Source organism: Antechinus flavipes, chromosome 2 (genome assembly GCF_016432865.1).
Source record: "Antechinus flavipes isolate AdamAnt ecotype Samford, QLD, Australia chromosome 2, AdamAnt_v2, whole genome shotgun sequence".
NCBI classification, from domain to species: Eukaryota; Metazoa; Chordata; class Mammalia; order Dasyuromorphia; family Dasyuridae; genus Antechinus; species Antechinus flavipes.
Genome location: NC_067399.1, coordinates 589,124,869 through 589,152,496, shown reverse-complemented (window position 1 = coordinate 589,152,496; position 27,628 = coordinate 589,124,869). Strand labels below are relative to the sequence as shown.

Sequence of the window (27,628 nt, the reverse complement as noted above, 5' to 3'; positions counted from 1 at the left end):
TTTGTCACTGAAAACGATGGGACACAGCCAAAGTATAATTGTTAAAATAAGTTCATTTATGTTCTAAATTGAAGACAATCTACACACTCCAGTTTTTTGGACTCCATAATTCTCATCATACTCTCCAGCCCACCTCAAAGCTGTCATCAGATAGGTTACTTTGAAGTGGAAGTTGCTCTCTTACAGGATTAATTAGACTATACCCTTTTATTGTGGCACAGTTGAGAAGAACTAACTCACTCTAGTAAGAATGAGACTGCATAGAATCTAAAGCTACTGACTGTAGAGTTAAGGAAGACTACATTGACATATCACAGTAAAAAGTGCTAATGTAATGTTTACAATCCTAGAACTTTCACTTGCAGATGACAAATCTATTCCAAAATATTTTTATCTATTTTGGTAGAAATCAACTAAGTAAGATTCTATGGTATCTCTATATTTATCATTACTGTCCATTGTTAGTCATGATAAGAATAACCACTAGCATTAATTCAATTCACAAAATCACATAATTTATGAGTTTGTTGGGACTTGACCAGTTATTTGGCCCAACCTATCCTTAAAAATATTTAAATTCCTTTCTTCCTTCTTCCCTCTCTTCCTTCCTTTCTACTTTCCTCCTTCCCTCCATCCACATAGGATATCATATCCATGCCTACAGATGCTCCATTGTGACATATCCACCCAACTAGGAGTCACTAAGTCTTTGCTTAAGATGGAGAGAAGATTCACTGTATACTCTTTTAAGTCCATTGTACTTTTTTAGAAAGCTCTCATTGTTAAGAAATATTTCTTTACATTAAGGCTAAATTGGTTTCTTTTCAACTTTTATCTGATGCTATCATCTGGAATCAATAAATAAGTTGAATCTCTTTTCTACATAAAAAGCATTCAAAGACTTAAGATAGCTAATGTGTTGCCCCCTCCCTTGCCCCCATCCCACCCAGATCTTCACTAAACAAAATCCTCCCTAGTTCCTCCAACCAACTCATATGGCATGGATTCAAAGTCCTTCATCTTAGGGAAGGCAACTAGCCTTCCCCCAGGCTCTCCAATTTGTCAATGTCCTTCCTCAATAATGATACTCAGAAGTGAATAACATTTCTGATGTTTTAGACGATTAGAGTCCAGAAAGTCTAATATCTCTTTACTTTCAATTTTAGAAATTATACTTCTCTCAATGAAGTTGAATATCACATTTTGGGAGGAAGAAAGACAACTCCATCACTGCTGACTTATACTGAGCTTGAAGCCCACAAAAATTCCATCTTTTTTTCTGTACTATCATCTAAACATGCCTCTCCCATTTTGCAAATGGAGTTGATTTTTTTTCAAATCTAAAGTGTAAAACTACAACTACCCCTACTAACTCTCATTTTATTAAATTCAGTCCAATGATCTATCAGGGGTCCTCAAATTATGGCCCATGGGCCAGATGCAGCAGCTGAGGATGATTATCTCCCTCACCCAGAGCTATGGAGTTTCTTTATTTAAAGGCCCACAAAACAAAGTTTTTGTTTTTACTATAGTCTGGCTCTCCAACAGTCTGAGGGACAGTGAACTGACCCCCTATTTAAAAAGTTTGAGGACCTCTGATCTAGACTATCAAAATATTTTTAGATCTTGACTCATGCAGTATATGTATCAATTTAATATGGCATTTATGCCTTTATCAAAATCACTGATAAAATATTAAATAATCACAAGCAAATATTCTTGGGGCACTCTCAGTATAGATCTCCTAACAAGATGGCATGAAACCAGTAATGACTACTCTTTGAGCTTAACATTCAAACAGCTCCAAAGCCATATAACACTGTTATTGCCTGGCCCAGGTTGTCTCCAGAGTGACAAACCAAGTGCCTCTGGAGGTCATGGCTCAACCACCATAAATCATATGATCAATCAGACAGTGAGAAGATGGGATCACATTGTACCCTCCTTGAGCTTTCCTCCAAAACAGTCACAACTTCCCTTCATTCATTAGTAAAATGCTCCCTCTCACTCTTGTACGGTGAAACTTCCAGCCTTCCTCCTTCTGTGTTAAGTATTGATCCTTCCTCAGGAAAGTGATAATCTAACCACACCAAGGTACTCACAGAAGCAGCTGTGAAGGTGCCATTGGAAAAGTACTACACTCCCCTATTCACCTCACAGCTATGGCACTTCAGGAGATAAGATTGTGCTCCAAAGTATTGACAGAGTAAAGGGGACAGAGTAAAATGTACAGGATGAACAAGCAGAGATCTGCACCACACATCATATCTTCATAAAATCTTTCTTTCTAAACAACCCACTCCTCTGAACTTTTCTATTTAAAGGATACCAAAGTGAAGTGTCACCCTTCACTTCTCACCTTCACTCATCCACAAACCCAAATGGTTAACAAATCAAGTCATTTCTATCTCTATAATTTTCACATATTTCACATATTTCTTTTTCTTCAGTCATGTAACCAGAAACCGGTTTCAGACCCTTATCACCTCCCCTCTGTGTCTATAAAAATTGCCACTATAAAGGTCTTCCTGCTTAACATCTCTCCCCATATCCAATCCACTGATCAATAAACCTAAAATGTTAAGTATGAACATGTCTTCCCCACATACAACAAACTGGGGGGCCCAATATAAACTTCTCTGTTTAGTATTTAAAGCCCTACAAAACCTCATCTCAAACTATCTTTCCAATCTTATTTATAAATAAAAATTTATCTCAGATTTATTTTTTCTTTTAAAAACTTCTATATTTCTATGTATATACATCATATATAATAATAGTATCACAGTACAAATTTAAGGTTTAGGAGAGGACCTATGATTTCTTTGATACAAGGAGTTCCCAGTAGATGAAACTCCTACCAATATAGGCCAGCGCCTTCCATACAATTCCTGGAATTGCCAAAAGATTAAGTGACTTGCCTAAGGCTACAGAGCTAGCATGTACCACCACCACCCCATCTTTTAGGCTAGATCCACCCTTCGAGGTTGACTCTCAGTACATTTACAAATAAATATACATAAATTGGGGTTGAATTATCAAAAAACATTATTAACAGAAATGAGCAATCAAAAGATAGAGAATTTTGATTTAGTCCACATTTTTCCAACTCCAAATATGGAGCCCACACAAATCATAAGCATTTCTTTATGTTATTAACAAAGTCTAGCAGCAAGAGAAAGAAATAGAAATTCCATTTAAAATAACTGTAGACAAAATAAAATATCTGGGTGTCTACCTGACAAGACAAACCTAGGAAGTATATGAACACAAGGTAATATGGCCTACAACTCTATTAAAAAGCAGCAGTCATCAAAATCATCTGGTATTGGCTAAGAAATAAGACTGGTGGATCAATAGAACAGGATAAATATATGTCACAATAATCAATGGCTATAGTAATTACTATTTGATAAACTCAAAAATTTCAGTTTCTGGGATAAGAACTCATTACTTGACAAAAGTCATTAGAAAAACTGGAAAATAATGTATCAGAAACTCAGAATAGACATATCTCTCACTCCATATATAAAGACAAAATGGGTACATGATTTAGGCACAAAGGGTGATACTACAAGCAATTTAGGAGAGTAAGATATAGTTTATCTATCAGATCTTGAAGAAGGAAGGAATTTATGGCCGAATAAAAACTAGAGAACATTATGAAATGCAAAATGGATAACTCTGAATACATTGAAACATTTTTGCACAAATAAAACCAAAACTGTCAAGATTAAGAGGAAAGCAGAAAACTGGGAGGGGAAATTTTTAAAGTCAATGTTTCTGATAAAAGCCTCATTTCTAAAATATATAAAGAAATGGGTCAAATTAATAAGAATACAAGTCATTTCTCAATTGATAAAAGGTCAAAGGATATGAACAGACAATTTTCAAATGAAGAAATTAAAGTCATCTAATGTCATATGAAAAAATGCTCTCATCAGTTGGGGGAATGGCTAAAAGATGGGGGGAATGGTATATGAAAGTAATAGAATATTATTGTTCTATAAAATTGATGAACAGGCTGATTTTAGAAAGATCTGGAAAGATTTACATGAACTAATGCAGAGTAAAATCAAAAGTGATTAGAGAAATGTAAATTAAAACAACTCTGAGGTATCACCTCATACCTGTAGAGGACCGCAGATATAGGGGAACTCTGGAAAAGTATACTTGAAACAAGGATATTTACAATAGGGTGTTTACTCAGTGTGATTGATGAGATAATGGTTCTCTAGTTCACATATACTTAGTGCGATATGTAATGGTTCTACAGTTGGCACAAGCTCAGTGTGCTTTAGTGATATAATTGTACTGAAGTATTTAAGGGCTGAGAGTACTGGAGACAGAGTGAGTGTGTGCTTAAACTCGATATCAGACTCAGAGACTCCAGACTCCAGAATCTACCCTTGACCATCCTCATAGTAGCTCTCCTGCCTTCATCACTTCTCCACTAAGACCAAGGCCTATTTGGAAATCCTCTAGAAAGCTACTCTAGATATTACACATACCTCTCAGATTAGCTAAGAAAAGAGGAAAAGATAATGATAAATGTTGGAAGGGATATGGGAAAACTGCAATACTAATGCATTGTTGGTAGAGTTATGAAATGATCCAACCATTCTGGAAAGCAATGTGGAACTATGTCCTAAGGGCTATCAAACTCCTTTGACCCAGCAATGCCATTACTGAGTCTATATCCCAAAGAAAACAGAAAAGAGGAAAAAGGATTCACATTGCAAAAATGTTGTAGCAGCTGCAACTGTGTGTGTGTAGGGGGTGGGGGGGGGGGGGGGGAGGAGGGAGAGGGAGTGAGAAGAGGGGATGGCAAAGAAATGGAAAATGAGTAGATATCCATCAATTTGGGAATGGCTGAATAAATTATGGTATCTGAAAGTAATGGAATATTATTGTTCATTAAAAAAATGATGCACAGGCTGATTTTAGAAAGGTCTGGAAAGATTTGCATAAACTGATGCAGAGTAAAACAAGCAGAACCAGGAAAACATTATACATAGCAACAGCAAAGTTGTGAGATGATCAACTATGATAGGTTTGACTCTTCTAAGCAATTCAGTGATCCAAGGCAATCCAAATGGAAAATGTCATTTGCTTCCAGAAAGACACTATGGAGACTGAACATAAATCAACACATGCTATGTTCACTTTTGTGTGTGTGTGGTTTTCCCCTTTTGTTCTGATTTTTCTCTCCCAACATGATTCATATGTAAAAAAATGAATGTACAAATATGTCCCCCCTCCCCCCCAAAAAAGATGTTTTATATGTAACTGGGGGAAATAAAAATGGAAAAAATAATGTGGAGGACTTTATCAAAAAGCTTTGCTGGAATCCAAGTAAACTATATTCCCTTTATTTACTAGTTTAGTAACATTATTATCATTACTAATTTAGTACATTAATAAAATTCCCTTTTAATAAGGGAATAAAGTTAGTTTGTCATAGCCCATTCTAGATGAAGCCATGCTGTCTTTCATAATCACCATTTCTTTTTGCATTGCACCATTTCTTTAATGACTCATTCCAGAATTTTCCCAGGAATCAAAGTGAAAATCACTGGCCAATAGTCTGTATTTATTTGATTCCCTATTTTAAAAATCTAGACTTAACTCTTCTAGTCCCATATTTGTCCTGTTTTTTCATTAGCCTTCAAATACCAATGGTAGTGGTTCAATAATAACACTTTTAATATCCAAGGATGCAGAGTACAACTAAAACAGGAGATCAGAATTTAGCAAAGTGTTCTCATTATCTCCTAACTTATCTTTGGTATCAATTTTTGTTAATTCTTTAATTCTGCCACTTTTAGGGCAAAGATCATTTTTTTTGGCAGATCAAATGAACAAATGAAGAATTGAGCACCTCTGCTTTTTTTCTGTTGTCTCTTGTTATCCTATTTACCCCAAGAAAAATCCTTTCCTTTTGGTGCTACTCTTCTTTCCCCAATATATACATTGAAAAAAATCTATCCTTAATGTTGTTCTTAGATTTTCTTATTACAATCAGTTTATTTTGTGCTCTACTACTCCTGACAACTATTTTACAAATTTATGTCATGTTTTACTATCCGTCCTTTGTTATCTGCTTTTGCTTCCATTTTCTGTACCTAACTTTAAAAAAAAATCTCACTTGGCTGTAGAAATTCTTGTATATATCAGCTGCTTCAGGCAACTTTGGCATTGGAATGATTTTCCCTCTTCAGAATTTCATTTTGAGTCATTGATTTCTTGTTTTACTTTGTAGAATCTTACTTACCATTATTCTGTAACTTCTGAAATCTGCTCTCCATGAATCTTGAATAGATGTCAGCTCGGCACTCTTTATCACAAACTCTACAAGGGAACAGTCACTTCTCCATATATTTTCTATCATATCCTCCCCCAGTAACTTGTTATAAGAATCAGATCAAGAATAGGATGTCCATTTGTTGACTTCATCATACTTTGAACGAGTGTGCCATCAAAATATAGAATATCTTTTATCTTTCTGACTAGGCAGTATGATATGTGGTGGAAAGGGCATTGGATTTAGAATTAGGATGACCTGGATTAAAAATCATGCTATACTAACTATATGATCCTAGGAAAATTCCTTAACCTCTTTGTTTCTTCATCTACAAAATGGGAGTTTGGACTCAATGGCCTCTAATATCTCTTTATAGCTCTACACAAATAAACAAATCTTATCCTTCTAAAGTATACCCAGAGAGAGTTTTTTCCAGGCTTTGGTTTTATCACATGTGCACATGTGCATGCACATGCACACACACACACAATATACACCCCAGTGCTACTTATCAAGTCAAAATTTTCTCCTTGCATTTGTTAAACTAGTTCCTTTCTTTTACTGCCAAAACTTTGGGCATTTGTATATAAACATTTGAGATTATAAATTTAACTATTGGCTCCATGTTTGGATTTTTGTTTTCTGTAGATGTCTATGTCTGAACTGCTCTTCTTCTCACAGTGTGGCCTCTCTCCCAAAGTATTTATTTTAGTGAATATGCTTAGGCAATGTCTTCCTTCCCCTACTCTTTTTATTTTAAAACATTTTTATAGATTTACAAGATACCAGGCAAACCCCAAATGATCACACTATACCTTGTCAACAATTTCTTATTTGTGCTTTCCAGACAATGATGCCATGACTGAACTGTAGTCTCACCCTGACAATCCACTCTGCATCAGACATATGAACCCACCATTCACAACCTACTCATCCTGGAACATTCTTTCATCATGCTGGTCTCCTTCTCCCAGTCTTGAGTTCCTCCTGGAGCCTTAATTTTAAGGAATAGCCCAGGCCAATCAACCTTAATTCTACTCCTTATTCTACTTCTGACTATTGACTTTGCCTCCATCTGACATTCTAGCATAAGTACCCTCCTCTTTCCTCCTTTCCCCTTGATTTTCAGCTTCCTTTTGTGTGTTGTCTTCCCCCATTAGAATGTAAACTTCTTTGAGGGCAGGGATTGTCTTTCTTTTTGCTTATATCTTTAGCCCTTAGCATGGCTAAGTAAGTGTCTGGCACAAAGTAAGTGTACTTTAGTCCAGAAATCCAAATCACATTCTCAGATACATTTGCAATTTGAAAAATATTTAATAAGGATCAATAAAAAGATTATTTTAATCTTTGGAACCTCAGTGTTTACATTAAAATAATATATCACTTACTTACTTGCTTATTTATATTTCAACTAAGTTGGAGGCACTAGGAATACAAAGATAAAAATGAAAACAGTTCTTGCCTTCAAGGAAATTACATTCTAAGAGGAGGGAGGGAAAAAACATGAACATATATAAGTAAATGATTAATTTTTGAGAGTTATGGCACTAATAATTTGGAAAATCAGAATGTTTCAGAGGGCACACATGAAATAAGGCTTGAGAAAAGTTAGAAAAAAGGACAAAGTACATTCAAGAAATGAAAGACAACATATAAAGGGTCAGAAATGGGAGATAGATCATCACATCTGGGGAACATGAAATGGAAAGGTCAAAAAGGATATGGGTTGAAAAGAAGTCATAAGACTTGGCAATTAGGAAATCACTGGAGAATATTATTGTTTTATAAGAAATGATAAGCAGGCATATTTCAGAAAAACCTGGAAAGACACATGAACTGATGCTGAGTGAAATGAGCAGAACCAGGAAAACATATACAGTAACAGCAACATTGTAGGATGATCAATTATGATAGACTTATGTCTCCTCAGCAATACAGTGATTCAAGACAGTTCCAATAGACTCATGATGGAAAATATTATCCACATTCAGAGAAAGAACTATGGAGACTGAATAAAGAGCAAATCATACTACTTTCACTTTTTTTCTTTTTTTTTCCTTTTGTATTTCTTTCAAAACATGACTAATACGGAAATATATTTAACATGATTGTACATGTATAATCTATATCAGATTGTTTGCTGTCTTTGGAGGCGGGAGAAGAGAGAAAGAAAAAGTTTGTACTCAAAATCTTACAAAAAATGAACATTGAAAACTATCTTTATATGTAATTGGAAAGCAAACTATTATAAAGTGGGGGAGAAAAAAATCACTGGTAATCCTGGAGCATAGTACCAGCTGAAGTGCTAGTCAGATTGCACAGACATGAGAAAGTATAGTTAAATAAATTGTGGTAGATAAATTGTGTAAGGAAAATTAGTATACCTCGACAAATGATGAAAATGAAAAAAAAATCAAGGAAAGATTTACATGATGTGATGAGGAGTTAAGTAAGCAGAGTCAAGAAAACAATACAATGAGTACAACAATGTAAATGGAAAGAACGACCACAAAGTACTTATAAATATAAAAATTATAGAGAATAAGCACAGACCCAAAGAAGAGATATGAGAAGAGATGCTTGTTCTCTCATTTGTAGAGGTGGAAGAAGCACTACTTTTTTCGCCAGCCTTTTTCAGTGTATTGATCTGTTTTGCTAATGTTTTTCTAACTCTTTTCTTTTAAAAAAAATGGTATTTATTATATGGAATGATTTTCTGGAAAGAGAGTGAGAAAGAGATATTAGGAGAAATTTTGGTGATATAAAAATAATTTTCAAAAGACTTGAGAAAATAAATGTAGGCAATGAATATTGATGCTTTTTTTTCTAGGAGTTTAACTATGAAAGTGAGAGATACAGAATGAATCCTTAAAGGAAGCATATGATCAAGGGAAGTGATGGGTTTTTGGGGGGATGGGAGGAGAATTATTGTTTTTTAAAAGAATAGCAAAGACTTAGGTATGTATATAGACAACAAAGAAAAGCCAGGAGATAAGTGATAATAATAAAGAGATGGAGAATGATAATCAAGAATGATTGTAGTGGCAAGATACCAGAGGAAATGGTAACAAGAGCAGAAGTAAAGAAATTAACCTTAGAAAAGAGGAGGGCAGGTCATCTCTTCAGAGACTGAAGCAAATGAGGAAAGGATAGAGCATTAAGTAGAGAGGTTTTCTATTATAAATAGACTAAAAGAGGGAGCTCATCAAGAATGTCTGCTATTTTCTCAGTAAAATAGGAAGCAAATTCCTCTGTTGAAAGGGGATAGCCAATGAATAAATTGTGGTTGTGATTATGATCAAAAACTGTTAAGGGACTGGTCAATTCTCCAAGAGCCTCCACAGCTGTGGATCATAACTATCAATACTATAAGAAATGATGAGCAAGATATTCTCATAAAAACCTGGAAAAAAACTATTATGAGTTGATGCAAAGTGATATGTCCTGTACACAAAGTCATGGCACTACTGTAAGATGATCAGCTCTACATGACTTAGTTATTCTTAGCAATATAATGATCCAAAAAAACCCTGAAGGACTTATGATGAAAAATGCTATTCTTACCCAAAGAAAGAACTGATGGTGTCTGAATAGAGACTGAAGTATCCTTTTTAAGTTTTCTCTATTTTTGATAGTTTTTTTTTAAGTCCTTGTTTTCTTTCACAACATGACCAATAAGAAAATCTTTTGCATGACTACACATGTATAATCTTTATCAAATTGCCTGCTCTCTCAACAAAGAGGAGTGGAGAGGAAGGAAAGGAAAGAATTTGGAACTCAAAGTTTGTTTTTTTTTTTTTGTTTGTTTGTTTGTTTTTTTTAATTTTTTTTTTTTTTGGAACTCAAAGTTTTAAAAACGAATGTTATAAATTCTTTTTACATGTAACTGCAGAAAAAATAAAATACTACATTTTTTTAAAAAAAAGAAAGGGATAGCCAAGAAATAATGGGAAAATGGGAAAAAAATGAAACAGCTGCTGTAGGAAATGAACTCAGTCAATTAAGGATACAGAAAAGGATTGGAAGTGTGACATCACTAATACAGAAAACTTTTAAATGAGGAAATTCTCTTTATTAAGACAGATCCATTCCTTCTCTGCAATTTAGTATATCAGAGCACTTTGAAATTAAGTGTGCCTGTGGTCATGAAGTCAGTATATAGGAAAGGCAAGGACTAAACCCACGTATACACCTGACTCCATGGCCAGTTTCCCTTGCTGTACAAAGAAGAGCTGAGTTTAGGTAATGAATTTAATCAGCATGGTTTTTCCTCAAGTAGTATGTGCATAAAGTCAGAGAAAACAGCTGATGAGAATAATAGAGGCTTCAGGTTCAAAAAGGCATAAGTGGCAATAAGACAAGGAGATAAAAGATTCAAGCAAAAAAAACATATACTTGAATTAGCTACAGGCTCAAGATAAGAGAAGTAGAAGTGCCAGATGGATTGAATCCCAACTATGCTACTGTGATCCTGAACTAAATTGCTCTCATCCTATGCTGCCTATAAAAGTGAAGTATACATTTTCTGATTATTTCTTATTATGATCATATAATTCTATGAAATGGATACCAGAATAGTAGAGATGATCTTGGAGAGTATAGAGACATGAATGGATTGAAAGTCATAGCAAGAAGAATTTACAAAGACCTACATCATCATCTGATCACAGAACAACCTTGTGAAATAGACAGGAAAAGAATTGGGCAGATATAATTTCTTCAATAAATTTTTGAAACTGAAGTTGGTGGAGTCATCTAGTATTGTCTTCAAAACCAGCCAAACAGATTTTACTCAATAGTTTTGCTACCAGTGGTCAAAATCAGCATGAAAATTTACATGGCATCCAAAGGAAACAAATCTATTTTGCTCCTCTTTAAAGTATTCCTTTGGATTTCCTCCTTTGTTGTTTTTCTCCCTTCTAAAAGTTGTTAATATTCACGACTAACATACTCCTCATTTATGTCATTCCAATCATTCTAATTCCTTACAAAGCTATACACATTTACTGGATTTCCATCAATTTTTCAGGTTTCATATAAGTTTGCCTGATTCACTTCTTACCTCTGGCAAAGTAGAAATGTTATTATTTTCTAAATTCAGCTCCTCAAGTGCACTGCATTTTGCTAATGACCTTGGTATTGCTGACAGTCTGTTATATCTTAGTCCAAGACGATTTAAACTGGACAGGTTTCCTGCAAACACAAAGAAAGATATTTAAAGATTTGAAAAATCTCATACATCAGAATCAGCTACTTATTTTTGTATTACTTTGAAATACCATTTTGTCGATGAGATTCAGGATTTCCAGTACTAAATAATCACCATTTGACTTGTTATTTGGAAAGACACAATTAATAAATCTTAAATCAACAAATTTCATGCCCAGAAACAAACTTCAATTTCTAAAATAGTTTAATTTGAAATCTAAGAATAAGGGCAAGGGGAACATTATTTTGCTAAACACCATACAAAATTAAAGCAGCAAGGGACCTTAAAGACTGCTTAGTAAAATTCCTTCATTTTACAAAAAAACAGATTGCTCAAGGTCACACATGTCTTAAATAGAACTCATTATCTTTCCCCAAAAATTTAACACCTCTTATAAACTTCTGTTTCAAAAGAGGGCATTATCATCCTTCCAAACATGCAGATTAGCAACCATGTGTATTAGCACAAGACTTCCTATCCAATCAGTTGTTAAATCTTATCATTTTTATCTTAACACCATCTGTTATATCTGGCAGTGAAAAAGTATTTATTAAGCACCTATGTGCCAACCAGTGTTCTAGAAATACAAAAAAAGGTCAAAAACACTCCCCATCTTTGAGGAGCTAATAGAGGTAATAATATGCTAAGAATATAAAGCCAATTAGGAACTATCAAGAGGAGAAAAAAAGACACTAGGATATGAAGCCAGAGGAAGGAATTCATGCAGGCATGAGGGACAGCCAAGCAATGGAATACTTTGTGTCAGTCTCACTGGGGAGATTTAAAAAAAGTTTAAATAAGATTTTATATTAGTTCCTGAAGTTATCAGAGAGATCTTCTAATTTTCTGAGAGAGAGAGAGAGAGAGAGAGAGAGAGAGAGAGAGAGAGAAGAGTTCTACTTTGGATATGTTAAAATTAAGATGTCTATGAGACATCCAGTTTAAGAAGTCTAAAAAGACAGCTGGAAAAATAAAACTGGAGACCAGCAGAGAGGTTGAGCAAGTAAACTAGAAGTGAGCAAAGAGAGATGTTGATTAAAGAGCACATCAGATCTAATTAATTAAACCCAGGGGAGCTGATGAAATAGTATAGCACAAGAAGAAAAGAAAGTCCAGGACAGAACCCTATGGAATATCTAGAGTCATCAGCTGGATCCTGAATGAAGATCCAGAAAAGAAAACTGAGAAGGGGCAGAAGTAAATTGAGAGGACAGGCAGGTAAGAAAGCTAGAAAAGCAAGTATCTCAAAAATCTAGAGAGAAAAAATTATGAAGGAATAAAGATTTAATAGAAAGGCTGCAGAGGTCAAGAATAGGATTGGGGGAAAGCTATTTGATTTGGCAAATGAAAGATCACTAATAATTTTGGAAAGGTGCAGTTTCCAGTGGAATGAGGAGGTCAGAGCTAGAGAGTGAGGGGAGAGGAAATGAAGACATATATGGTAGAATGGCCTTCTCAAGTTTATCCACAAAAGGCAGGAGATATTATGAAGGTTTGGGAACACTAGAAGAGTCAAGTAAAAGGTTTCTTTTGAGGATGAGGAAGATATGAACATGTTTGTAGGCAATAGGGAAGTAGACAGTAAAAAAAAAAAAAAAAAAAGATAGAGTGAAGATAAGAGAAAGTGAGGGAGATAAATGGTGCAGTCTACTGAAGGAGACAAAACAAAATGGGACAGAATTGAACATATACAATTCCCTACCTTGGCAAGAAGAAGAGTCACCTCTTCACCTAAGACAGTGGTGAAGGAGAAAACAGTGGCAGAAGGCATCTGAGTGATAAAGAGTTAAGGAGGAAAGAAAAAGGAACTCTCTGTAAATGGCCTCAATTATTTCAGTACAAGGCAAGATTCTCTGGTTAGAGGGTAGGGGGAGGAGAACCATGGGAGACTTGAAAAAAAAGGAATGAAAAAGCTGGAACCAAGTTGCTGTGAAACAATACTATAGAGATTTGAGGGTATATGAGGTGTTCCAGGAGGACCAGCACCTCTGGTTTGAATCCTTTTCAGGGCTGCTCATTTACCTTCAGTGTCTACTCAATACTCAGCTCTTATCTGTACTTCCAAGAAGCTTTAACATGCCCTGCAGTCACACTTTGAAAAAATCACTTCAAAAGATAGGCTGATGGTAATCAATAGGTCTCATCAGTGAATTAGAAGGATGTCTATTCTAAACATGTGAAGATTTCCCTTGTAGAATGAGGCAAAAAAGAACAATTTGTCCTAATAGCCATGAAAGTAAATAAAGCACATGCTGTGGAGCACATACTCCATAAGCAAAAACACCAAGACTATCCACTGCATACCAGATCATAGTCATTCTTGATTTTTCTCATCACTAAACTTTGATGACTCTGGGAGACAGAATGAGGCTGCCAACTTTGTGTAACTGTGCTTCACTCAAATCCAATTTGGTGAAAGTCATCACCCTGTAATGTCATTGGTCCTCTTTGAAAATGAAGGATGCTGCACACGTATATTGTATCCAGGATATACTGTAACCTATTCAACATGTAAAGGATTGCTTGCCATCTGGGGGAGGGGGTGGAGGGAGTGAGGGGAAAAATTGGAACAGAAATGAGTGCAAGGGATAATGCTGTAAAAAATTACCTAGGCCTATATTCTGTCAATAAAAAGTTATTAAAAAAAAAAAAGAAAGAAAAAGAAAATGAAGGATGAACACTATAGAGATAATGAGGTGTATAAGAATTGCCTAGAAATAGTGAGGGTTCAGTTGAAGTTGTTTAACACAAATTTGCAGTTAACTAAGAATAGTGGCACAATTTTCTCACCTCTGGTCCAATATTGTAGTTAAACTTATAGAGAAGTGAAGGCAGTGGGATTGTGGGAAGGATTTGTGACTGATGCTTAGTAGGGCAGGAAGCAAGGAACTCAAGAGAGGAGGATAAGAGAATATGGCTAGTACAGGGAAGATGAAAGGACCTGAGGAGTTGAGAACAGAGGTGAAGATGTCTACCAAGAGAAGAATATAGTATTGCAAGATAGAGGAAGAAGTGGAAAACCAACAGATTATGATCATATAAACAAATTTCAGAATTCATGAACATTGAAGGTACTGTACTTGTGAGTGGAGGCAAGTTCAAGAATATGACCATCTTTATGTATGTCTGAAGTAAAATGGAAGAGGAATTTGTGAGAAATGAGCAAATTAAGCAACTGGGAGGTTAAGTTGTTTGAGGGCAAATCAATATGTATGCTAAAGTCCTTTAGTATGAGGACAGGAGAAAAAGATTATGAACGAGGTACTCCACTCACTGAGGAACGAAAAGGAATATTTGAATGTCTATAAAACAACAGTTACTAGGATTTCTATAGAGTGATATATGTGGAATACAAGGACCTCAAAAGAGAGATTACTGAGTATCGTAAGGAAGAAAACCTGGAAATAGCAGTGATGAAGAAAGTATATAACAATCCCCATCTTCAACCAGTGTAGCTAGGAGAACAGGAATAGCCAGTGTGGAAAGGCTGGTCAGGAAGCCTGTGTCATCAAAAGAGCACCAAGTCTCCGTGAGATCAGCAAAATGGAAGGAATTGGAAAATAAAAGATTTAAGATGAAAGTTGTTTGGTGCCTATGGAGCAAATGATTTCATAGGACATTTGGCTGGGACTATTTGGGGAGAGAGAGGAATTTAAGGGGAATAGGAATAAGGAATCAGACAGTAGTAGATATGAAATAGGGTTTGGACAATGGAGTTTGGGCCAGGGCTTCAGAAACACTGGGTTGTGGAGAGTATGACTAGATAAGAATTTGTTAATCAAGTGAAAAATTTAGATAATTAAAAAAAAATTAATAATATTATGATCTAAGAGTAAAGTACTTTCCCAGTCTTGAGCAGTTTAGGTAAGAGAACAAGAACTTGAAGATATGGTGATGCTCTCCTTTCCCAAAGCAGAAAACCAGACTAGAAATTTGATGGACTAGTACACTTTCCTCACACCACAATAATGCCAGATTTGTACAGTAGAATAGCATTTCTCCTCTTCCCACAGGCAGTTCAGTTGGAGATCAGGCAGGAAGTGGGCAGGGAATAAACATTTATTAAGCACCTACTATGTGCCAGGCAATGTGCTAAGTGCTTTACAAAGATAATCTCACTTTTGAACAAGCAGGGATTGAAGTATAAGCTCTCTTCTTTTTACTACCATTCAGAGGCTAAAGACTAGGCAGGGTTTAGAACAAAGTGAGATGGAGGACTTCTCCCTCTTCTCTTCCCCTTCTCACCTGGAGGCTAGATCACTTAGTAGTTGGGGGGAGGGGAAAAGGAATTATACTTTTTTTCTCTACAGATAACATCCAACATTCCAGTTTGAGTCCAAATGACTTCCTCTGTGATCCTGTCTCAAGTCTTTCCCCCTTTCAATTTATCCTTTACACAGCTGACAAAAGTATAGGTCTGATTAAGTTGTTCATTTAACTCAATAAACTCCAATGGCTCCTTAATTCCATTAGAGGCAAATCTGGCATTTAAAGTTTACAACCTGGTCCCAACAAAATTTTTCAGTCTTATATTACTTCCCTTTTTCTACTTTATAATTTACCCAAACAGGCCTTCAATTCTTTACACCCCCCACACCACAGCTAAACAAACAATACTAGTTTTTCATCCCAATTCCTTTGCATCTTCTGTCTCTCCTACTGGAAAGCACTTCCTCCCCTTCTCACCTTGTCTTTGGAACTCCCTAGTTTCCTTCAAAACTCAGCTCACGAATCACCTTCTACATGAAATGCCTTTCCCAATCTCACCAGCTACTGACATCCACTCAATTTCCAATTCTTTGCCACTACAAAAAGAACTACATTTTTTTCTATACTATTTCCTAAACAGTCTATGCTTTTTGTTTTGTTGTACTATTCCTAATTCTGCCTTGAATTACATTTTTCTCAAGTGGGCTCTTTTCCCTCTTTTATGATCTCTTTGGGATACAGACTCAGTAGAGACATTGCTGGATCAAAGGATATGCACAGTTTTATAGCCCTTTGGGCATAGCTCCAAACTGGCCATTGACTCTTTAAGACTTTTTCCTTACTGAAGAATAATCCTTTCCTTGAAAATCTAAATATTTGAAATAATATAGGAATAAAAGTTGTCTCCCTTGGCTCAGCTTTTGTGTTTATTAGTAATGTTGTCATTTAATCTCTCAGTGTCTTTATTTGGAAAACAGGAAATAATATCTGTTTTCACTTAAGGATTATTTGTGAGATTCAAGTGAGATATTATGCGTAAAAGTTCTTTATAAACTTAAAAGTATTATGTAGACTTTGTATGCCATCTTATAAATTGAATTCCAGATTTCACCAACAAATGGCAAAGCAATGGATGAACAATAACTAGATTAGGTGACTGAGCTCGGCAGTTAGTTGCTTTCTCGCTAGATCATTTAGTTTGGAAGTTATGCATCATCATAATTATACATCTAAAACAAGAACAAAACTTCAAGGCAGAATTAGGAATAGTAGAACAAAGCAAAAAATATAGACTGTATAGGAAATTGTATAGAAAAAATGTAGTCCTTTTTGTAGTGGCAAAGAACTAGAAATTGAATGGATGTCTACCAGTTGAGGAAATGACTGAATAAGTTATGGTATATGAATGTAATTATTCTATAAGAAATGACAAGCAGACCATTTTCAGAAAAGCCTGGAAAGACTTAGATGAACTGATGCTAAGCAAAGTATGTGGAACCAAGAGAACATTGTACACAGCAACAACACTGTGTGATGATCAATTGTGAAGGACTTGGCTCTTTTCAACAAAGAGATGATTCAAGGTAGTTCCAATAAACTCATGATAGAAAGAGTCATCCACATCCAGAGAAAGAACTATGGATATTGAATGTGGATCAAACCATAGTATTTTCACCATTTTTTTGGTGATAGGGTTTGCTTGTTTGCTTGGGTTTTTTCCTTTCCTGTGTTTTTCTATTCCCCCTTTTCATCTGATTTTTCTTGTGCAACATAACGAATGGGGAAATATGTTTAGAAGAATTGCATATGTTTAATCTACAGTGGATTGCTTATTGTCTAGAGGAGGAGAAGAAAAAGGGAGAAAAAAATGGAACACAAGGTTTTGCAAAGGTGAATGATGAAACTATATTTGCATGTATTTGGAAAAATAAAAGGCTACTATATGTATTTTTTTAAATAAAGAATGTCAATGATCCTCCAAAAAGAGAGACTGGCTATATATTAGACAAGCACCCAGGCATTTTCACCTTTCTTCTTACCCTTCTTGTCACAATTCAGGCTTGCTATTCCAGTTATATTAGTTTCTTAAGATGATCTTTGAAATTATGCTAAGAATTACCTGGTTTTAATTAGATGAGATTCTCTCAAGAAAAGTTTGCTATAATATCAAAAAACAAGGTTATATAGCACAACTTTATTTATAAAGCTTTATAGAAATTCAACTTTATAGAGCTTCCTAATATCCTAAAAATTCTTTTTTTATCTCTAAAACTTTGTTCCCTCACGAATGACTCTACAATTCTACAATGTGACAATAAGATAATTACCTTTCAACTCTGAAGTTCATTTAATTCTTGGCATAACACTGTCTCCTGACTAGAAGATTTTAAAAGTTGCTGTCTGCTCTGTAGACATTAGAAATACTCTCATTTTATTCACACAGATTATGGCGTTTTAGCCTCTAATTCTGGAGTAGGGCATTTTTGTAACATACCATTTGTTAAGGGGTCTGACATGATGGTGATTCACTATCAAAAGCAATCCTTGGACAGAAGAAAAGTCTTCTGCTATTTTGACCTGCAATTATTATCAAGGCTAGTCTGCAAAATAGACAAAGCCATTTGATATTGACTTTCCCAATTTTCACACTGATTCCACTTGGAGGAAAATACTATTTACCACAACATTTCAAAACAAATAATTCTAGCCATCTCTTATTACTTATCTAGATCAATTTGTTCTTCAGCTTAAAAGACTTTCCTTTAGTATCACTAAGTTTAGCTAAGAAAAATAACATTATAAGACAATATTGCTGTCTTAAATAATTGAGCAATAAGAATATTCATAGCATTAACCCCAGCAATAACTTCAGCAAGGATTCTTCATTTAGGATCTATATATTTGTATTTTTAAAATATTTTTAAACCATATTAAAATATAATTCATATCCCTTGTAACACTAAGTATCTTTATATGCATTTAAGAACATTATATTGATAAGGGTTCATAGGTTCACTAGGCTTCCAATGGAGTCCATTGAAACAAAAAAATTAAGAATTTGTATAGTATAATCAACCTTAAAAACGAGCTCAAACATCTGCCAGTGGATCCTTGATGCCCTTTCCAAGGAGAGGACAATAATACAGAATAAACATGTGGCAGAGATAGGTGTATATATATATGTGTCTACACATGGACATGCTCCATTTCTTTGTTTTCATCCAAACAGCATATTTTTGGGAGCTCAAAGAGCAAAGATGCACTGGGATCATTATACTTGGGTTTCTGGCAGTTAATCTTCTTCCCAAAATGCTAGAGTGAAAAATCATCTCTGGCTAATCCATGCCTGAGGGAAAAACCAGGTTTTAGATGATAGCTGGGAAATATGATATCCAAACACAAAAAGTGATAAAGAAGATCTTCCAAATGATTTCCTTTACCCCAACATAGAGAGAAAAATTGGGCTCCTTCTATCTGTTAGGTTTACTTAATAGATAAGTGACCATGGGTAAACCATTTAAATTTTGAAAGCTTCAATTTTTTTATTCCTAAAATAGGGACCATACTTTAAACCTATTTCAAAAAGTTGCTGTGATCAAAGTTCTTTGTAAATTTGAATGTGTTATAAAATCACAATTAGCTCAGGCTTAGGCTTAGTGGCTTCTTTCTGATCCTTGAAGAATTGACATTGGAAAAATCAAAAATAACATAAGTGACAGATTGTTGGAGGGTGAGGGAGAGACAGAGGGGAAAAGGAAGAAATATCACCCTGGTAATCCTGTTTAAATTCTCCCTTCTTTTCCCTTTCCCCCATTTCTTATTTCACCTCAAATTCCTAGTACTCTTTTACTCCAAATCTGAAGAGGTAGCCATTTTCCTCTGCCTAATTCAATCCTTCTATACATACTCTTTATCCCATTTCCCATCTCCTAGCTCCCAACTCCAAATTTTCCTGCATATTTCCCCATCAATCATATCCTCACTTTTTAATCTTCAATATCTATCTATTGGTACTATCTAGTTGACTACAAACAAGCTTTGATTCTTCCTCATTCTTTAAAAACAACAACAAAAACTCACCAAATTCTTCTATCTGCTCAAACAATCAGACTCTATCTTCCCTCTCTTTTAAAGTCAAATTACTAGAGGGGGAAAAATTTATCTACTCACTTTTATTTCCTTATCTCTCACATTGGTCACCCTTACTGACCATTCAACTGAACCTGTTTCCTCCAAAGTTATCAATGATTTTTTAAGTTGTCAAATTTGATGGCTTGTCTTAATGCTTATTTTTCTAGACTTCTTTGTGGAATCTACCACTGTTAATCACTCTCTTCTTCTGGGTACTTTCTTTTCTCTGGGTTTTCAAGACACCATTTCTTCTCTTCATTCTGGTTCTACCTATCTGACCATTCTTCAGTCTCCTTGGATGGATTACCAATGGATTATGAGTTTCTGGAAAACAGAGACTATCATTATTAAATCATAAGCTCCCTGAAAGTAGGGACTGTTTTTTGCCTTAGTGCTTAGCACATAGTAGTACTTAGTAAACACTGACTACTAATTATCTGTACTCTTGTACTCCGGTTAATGTTCTTTCAATAAGTTCTCTCATTTGATACTCATCAGCTCCTAAGAGTTAATTATTATCTTGGTGCAGAAAACTCCCTAGATTTTATATATCTAGGCACAGTCTCTCCTGAGGTCAAATCATACATCTCCAAAAATGTGCTGGATATTTCAAATTTGCGATTATACCATAAGCATCTCAAACTTGAAATATACATCTTTCCCCTCAACCTACCCCCACTTCCAGAAATTGCTTGTTCTAGGTAGAAGTCATCACTACCTTCTAGTCACCCAAGTTTGCATTCCTGATATAAACCTTGACTCCTCACTCTCACTGATCTACAAACTGATCAGTTATCATTATCTTATGTTTTCCATGTTCACATCTCTTATCTTTCTCTTTCTCTAATCTGGACAACTTCAATAGCCTTCTAATTGGTCTTTCTGTCTCAAGTCTCTTCTCACTGTAATTCATCTTTCAGACACAACTATACAAATGAACTTCCTTAAGTGTAAGACTGAAATATCAGTTCCCGAAAAAACCTCAATGGCTCTCTATTTCCTTAGGATAAAATATCAGCCCCACTTCATTATTTAGCCCCACACTATCTTTCCAGTCTCATTACATATTACCCCCCTTTTCCACTTTCTGGCACACTCAAATTAGCCCTCTTAGTCTTCCTCATATGACACATTTTAGCTCCTCCTGTTCCATGATTTCCCATTATCCACCTGCTACAATTAGAAGAAATGCCTCTTCAGATTCACCTTTTAAAAACATTTTAGTTTCCTTAAAAATTCAGCTTGAACATGACCTTTACATGAAGCACCAAATCCTAGTATTGATGCTTCATATATTTTTTCACAAATTTATATAAATTACATTGTATTATTCTAGAAATTAGTACAGTACCTGGCATATTATAGTCACTTAATAAATACTTGTTGAATCTATCTTCTAAATGCTTTCAGTACTTTGCACTTTCAAGCTATTTCAATCCCTCTTTGGACCAAAGACTGATATGAGGGTAATTGTTCATTTACATTTCAGTGTGACTGAATGACTATTAAGAGTTTTGGAAATTTCAATAAGTCCATTTTTAGAGAGCTTCTGGATAAAATACCACTGGTACTACAAATAATGAACAATAAGTTCATAACAATATTGGTTTTTTGATTACTTTTAATCATAAATGTATAGAATGAGATGTAGCACAGACTTAATAATTTTATAATGATGTAGTGGATAGAGTATCAGCTCTGGAGTTTGAAAGACTCATCTTGAATTCAAATCTGCCTCAAGACACTTAATATCTGTGTGACCCTGGGCAAGTCACTTAACCCTATTTGCGTCAGTTCTTCACTAAGATGAGGAATGAAGAATGGAAAAGGAAAAGGCAAACCACACAGTATCTTCTGAAATGTCTAGACAACAAAACATTTGTTTCTATGAGAAAATGAATTCACAATTCCAAACACAACTTACAAATATACCTTTGGAACATAGTTTCAAGTTGAGAATTTGCATATAGGTTTCACTTAAAATACAGAATCATAAATCATTCAAACATGTTATCTAATTCAAATATTTATTCTTGACTGAATTAGAGCTAGATATTTCAAATATTTAGCTCTAATTCTGTTAAAGATTCAATTAAAATGTGAAGAAGAAAAAAATAAAGATATGAGCAGAACTAAAAGCATTTAAACTTTTTTATCCAAAATACATTTTATGTATTCACTAATATCATTCAAATTTTATTGTATTCTCACTACTCAAAGCAGAATCCAGTCTAGAGATTTCTACAGCCAATCTAATTTAGAAAAAACACACACATACACACACACAAACAAAAAACAATGCTACTGTTTCTTGTGTTCAATTTAGCTTTAAAGGTATTTTAATTTGTATTTTCCAAGTCTTTTGCAAATATTCAATGCAATTTTGAAAGTATATATAATAAGTTACATTTCCTATAATTAGATTTCTCTAGGAAAGTAGATTTGAAACATCTAGGTAACCTAATAGCTAGAACATACAATTTATATTTACCTTATTTGTTATCAGGGAGTGGTTGAATATTTGTCAAGAGAAATTTTAAAAAATATTTCAAGTTTGGATATTCACATTGTCAATAAGTTTTTCCTTGCATTAAGTTTATACTTACATCTCTGTAATATCTCTCAATAGCTCTAGTACAATCATTTCCAGGTGATTTGGAGGACAAACCTAAACTCCCTTCCATATGATAGCCCTTCTATTAAAGCCTGAAATGTCCATAATTGAGCCCCTTTTACTACTTAGGATTAATATGAATATATTTCTAATAGTTTCAGAAGAGTGCTTAAGATTTTAATATTTGGCATTAAATGAGCATCATCAATGATGTTTTTAATGATAATCTTGTTTCATTCTAATATTTTGTATATGAGTATAAGCACGAATATACTTGAAGTCTTTCCAGTCTGATAAAACCTTGCACAGTTTGACTTCAGTCAACATAGCCTTTTAGAACCCAGAACTAAAAGGCATCATTATGAGGCTCTAAAGAAAAAATCTAATAGAGGCTGGCTGTATGTATACATACTAACACATTTCCACTTCTATTCTGTTCACTGAGTCCTCATGTGTTTCTGCTTCTAAAATGTGAGTTTCCCTCAAGATTCAAGGGCCTTAACATCATGTTTTATGAAGATGAGTTAAAGGAAATAAAGATATTTAGCTTGAAGTAAAGAAGTCTTGAGAGCATTATGAAGACTATTTTCAAGTATGTCTAGAGTTGAGTTAAGTTTTCTGGTTGACCCTCAGAGGACAAAACTAAGGCCAATTGACAGAAATGTCAAAAAAGCAAATGTAAGCTTCATATAAAGAACTTGTGGTTCTTAAACTTTCTGGTTTCATGATCTTGTAAACTCTTAAAAATTAATAAGGTTATTCTACTTAATCTTTCACAAAACTAGCCAAATAATCATTGTAACATATTACTTCAACTTCATCGCTATTTAAAAATTGCCATTACTTACACAATAACACTTATTCAAGAAATTTGTATTTGATTTTTGTTTTTCCAGTCTTAACTGAGATAAATCCCTTTCTTGGAATTTCTTCATTCCACCAAAACCAGCTACTCTCTTCACCTTCTTTTCTCAACCTATTCAATCCTATCTCTTTACTTTGTATATATTTTGCACTTACTTTGTATAAGACCTATTCCTTAAGTATATCCCCAGCACCACAGTTTTTTTAAATAGTCTTTCTCTTCCTTCAAGTTCCAATTTAGATAACACTTCCTCCATGAAATGTTCCCTGACCTCAGTCCTTAATTTCACCCACCCATCTGAAAATGTTCTCTCTCTTCATATTTCTTAAAGCACTTTGTCGGACCACTCTTTTACTTATTTTACTCTAACCCTAATTTGCATCTCTAATGTGTTCCTGAACTACAATTGTACAAGAAATTAATAAATTCCTGAAGAATAATTTATAAGTTCTTAAAGAATAAAGTTTATATCATATCTTTGTCCTATCATCATCATCATCATCATCATCATCATCTAGAAGATTACTATGTAATTTTTTTTAGTAAAACTGGCTTGTGATTTCATCTTTGTATGGAGTTCTGACGAGGAACTTTCCCTACTCACACGAGTGAGTGCCTGGTAATGAAAGGTTACATAATTTACCTAGAGTAGCTCTCTATTATTACATCATGTTGATTCATCTTTCACATAGTACTAGGTACTAAATAAAAAAGCATGGAACTAATTTTAATTCAATCAAGTAACTGGATCTCAAAGCTAGAAAGCTCTTTTAAGAGATCTAGTCTAATTTCTTCATTTTATAGGTGAGGAAACTAGGGCCCAGAAAGGTTAAATGGCTTACCCAAGGTTATACTCAGAGTAAGCAGCAGAGCTAAAAAAAATTAGAAATGAGGTTCTCTGACTCTTGATTGTTCTTAGTACATCTTTTAGTATACTTCTGAATTAATGCATCAGTATTGTTGATTATGAGACTGAACTTTGACAGAAGATTTTATATTGCAAAATTTCTCTTAAAACAAATGGCTTTTTTCATTATTATAATCATGATTTGATTCTATGTCATGCTATATAAACCATATTTTTAAACTGTGTATCACATAAAAGACTTAATAAGTTGATATTTCAACTAAAGTAACCATCTGTTGTTATACTACCTTTCCCTTTGCCTTGAAACTACTACCCCAATTCTTCACCTCATTACTATTTTTTTATTATCCATCTACCTTTCTTTCCCAGGCCATCATCCTTTCACTCATTACACTCTTCTCCTTCATCTTTTACCACCCCCCTCACATGCACACAAATCTTGCCTTGAGAATTCCAGCCTTTGATTAGGTCCATCATTTGCTGCCTTTATTCCTATTTTTATTCACATGCTGCCAAATGAAGCTAGAGAAATTCACAAAATCACATTGACTAGGCCCATTTCAAATTCATGTTACTAGGACAGGATCTCATTGCAACAGGGCAATCCTTTTACACTCCCCTACTATCCTATCACTATCCTACTCACTACAGCTGTTCCAAATTTTTCAGCCATTCTCAAAACTTACATGACACCTCTAATGCACCCCTTCACTCAATTGAAAACCCTGCCTCATATTCAAAACTGAAAAAAGTAGACCATTTGCTGAGCTGCTTATTCCCTCCTTTTCTTATATCACTAAGTCTAAGATTTCTTCGACTGACAAATCTTCACATACTTGAAAACAGGCATCATAATATCTCCCAAGGCTTCTCTTTTTCAAGTTAAATATCTTTATTTCTTTTACATCATTTACCCCATATTCTCTTTCATCCCTGGATCATATGAAGAGGTGATACTTTTCCTTGCCAAGCAAACCTCTCTACATGCACAAATAATCCCATTCCATCTTATCTGATGCAGCAAATTGTTCTCTCTTTCATTTCTATTCTTTCATTGATCGTCAATTTCTCCCAATTTACTGCTTCTCTACTTCCTGTATTTTTACCGTCCAAGAAAAATAATCACATCACTCACCTATTCATATATGCTGACATCTATTATATCAAAAATCCCTTTAATTGCTAAACTCCTTAAGAGATCGTGTGGAGGATTTGATTCTTTCCAATGTTACCAATTATCTCTTAATTGTCAAATCTAATGACATTTATCAAGTCTCATCTTTCTGGATTTCTTTGCAGTCTCTGACAATGTTGAGAACCTTCTTCTTCTGAACACTCTCTTTTACAGACTTTTATGATATTGCTCTCTCCTGATTCTACTTCTACCTAACTACATTTCCTTAGCCTCCTTTTTTGAATTTTAGGTGTCTCTAAAGGCTCTGTCCTGGGCCTTCTTCTTCCTTTACACTATTTTGAATTGGTTATCCTATGCACATTTAAAACTTAGTATTACCCTAAATGAAAGTTACTATCAGTCTCTTCAACCTTTCCTCTTTTTCTTCTCTTTGTACAGCTATTAATATGGTTACTCAAGAATGCAAGTTGTATCATGTCAACCCTTTTCCCCATTTAATAAACTCAAATGGCTCCCTATTAGCTCTAGGATGAAAAATAAAATCTTCACCAAAACTCTTAATAATCTGATTCTTTCCTGTCTTCCAGGCCCTTATTCCTACCACAAATTCTTCAATTCTGAGATGTTGGTCAATGACTATTCCTTGAACAAGACATTCCATCTCCAGATACGATGCATTTTCACTTAACTTTTCCATGCCCAGAATTCTTTCCTTCTTCAACTCCATTTTCTGTATTCCCTGAGTTCCTTCAGATTCCCATTAAAATTCTACCTTCTAGATGAAGACTTTCCCAATCTACTAGTGTCCTTCCTCTTTGATTGTCTTCATCTTATTTGGGTATGGTTATTTGTATGATGTTTCTCCCATTAGACTGGGAACTTCTTTAAAGTAGGGACAGGTTTTTTTCTTTTTCTTTCTTTCCTTTTTTTGGGGGGGGAGGGGAGGCTTTTAGGATTTAGCACAGTGTCAGGCATATAATAGATGCTTATTTGTTGACTGAACATGCATTAAAGTCAGTATCTATAGTAAAAGACATGAGGTTATTTCCTAAGACTACAATTTTAACTTGGGAGAAAAAACTACTGTTAAAGAAAGGGAACACAATATGTAAAAACTATTTTAAAAATGTTTTGCTTGTAGTCATTGACAATGTGTATGTGTGTGTGTATATGTGTGTGTGTTCCTTAATAAGTCTCTTGACACATGATTATATCAGTCACTTCACCTTTTCAGGAACATAGTTAAGAAATGTAGCTTTATATGTATTTTATATTTTCATTAAAGTTTTTCAGTACAATCTGAAAGTTCTCTATGGTAACAGAGCTTGGCAAGACAACTAACTCAACTCTAAATACTTATTATCTAGAGAATAACCAGCAAGCAAAATAAGTTTTATTTGCTTCTAAAAGCAAAGCAAAAAACTCTCATAAGTCCCTATAATTTCTCTACAAAATATGTGGAAACATTACAAATGCCCAAAGAAGAAAAATATATAGTAAAATTCCTATAAAATTCCTACATGACATTTTCCAGTACCAAATTAGTAATGATTTAAATAAAAACCAGATTGATGAAAATAAAAATAAATCTTTTACTTTGGCCAAAATGTTCTCAAAAGAGCATTTTACAAACAATGCTAGAAAATATTTACCGTGCTGATGCTGAAACACAAAACAGTTTTTAAACAGCTAAATTCTACAGATCAGTGAAATTCCTTTATAGAGGCTATATTATGATCTTAGAATCATATTTAAGGGCATATTTAAAGAGTAACACATTATGCAGGAAAAAATAACCACTTTATTAGGATCTTCCATATATCGCACACTAAACCTGGAGTCAGGAAGAATCATCTTCCCAAGTTCAAATCGGCCCTCAGATATTTACTAGCTGTGTGATCCTGTTTGCTTTAGTTCCTTACCTGTACAAAATGAGCTTGAGAAGTGATTTTCGGCAAACTACTTCAAGTGTTTTTGCGAAGAAAATCCCAAATGTGTTTGTTTGTTTGTTTTCAGTTGGACCCAACTGAAAAAGTGGAAGTAGTAACAGATTTTCTATTCATGGGATCAAAGATACTCCAGACAAGCAACTACAGCTATGAAATTAAGACATTTACTACTTTGGAAGGAAAGACAGCATACTAAAAAAGCAGGGGCTTTACTTTGCCAACAAAGGTCTGTATAGTCAAAGTTATGGTTTTCCAGTTGTTATATATGGCTGTGAGAGTTTGAGTATAAGAAAAGCAGAGTGCACAGAATTGATGCTTTGGAATTATGGTGCTAAAGAAGACTT

At 34.5% G+C, this 27,628-nt stretch overlaps 1 protein-coding gene across 1 annotated transcript in view; it reads right to left on the bottom strand.

The window, feature by feature from the left end:
- Window positions 1-27,628, bottom strand: part of SHOC2 (SHOC2 leucine rich repeat scaffold protein) — a 164,232-nt gene that overhangs the window by 13,148 nt on the left and 123,456 nt on the right. The window contains exon 4 of the mRNA XM_051981402.1: window positions 11,367-11,497. Coding sequence (XP_051837362.1) covers window positions 11,367-11,497 — 131 coding nt within the window. The remainder of the gene's footprint in view (window positions 1-11,366; window positions 11,498-27,628) is intronic.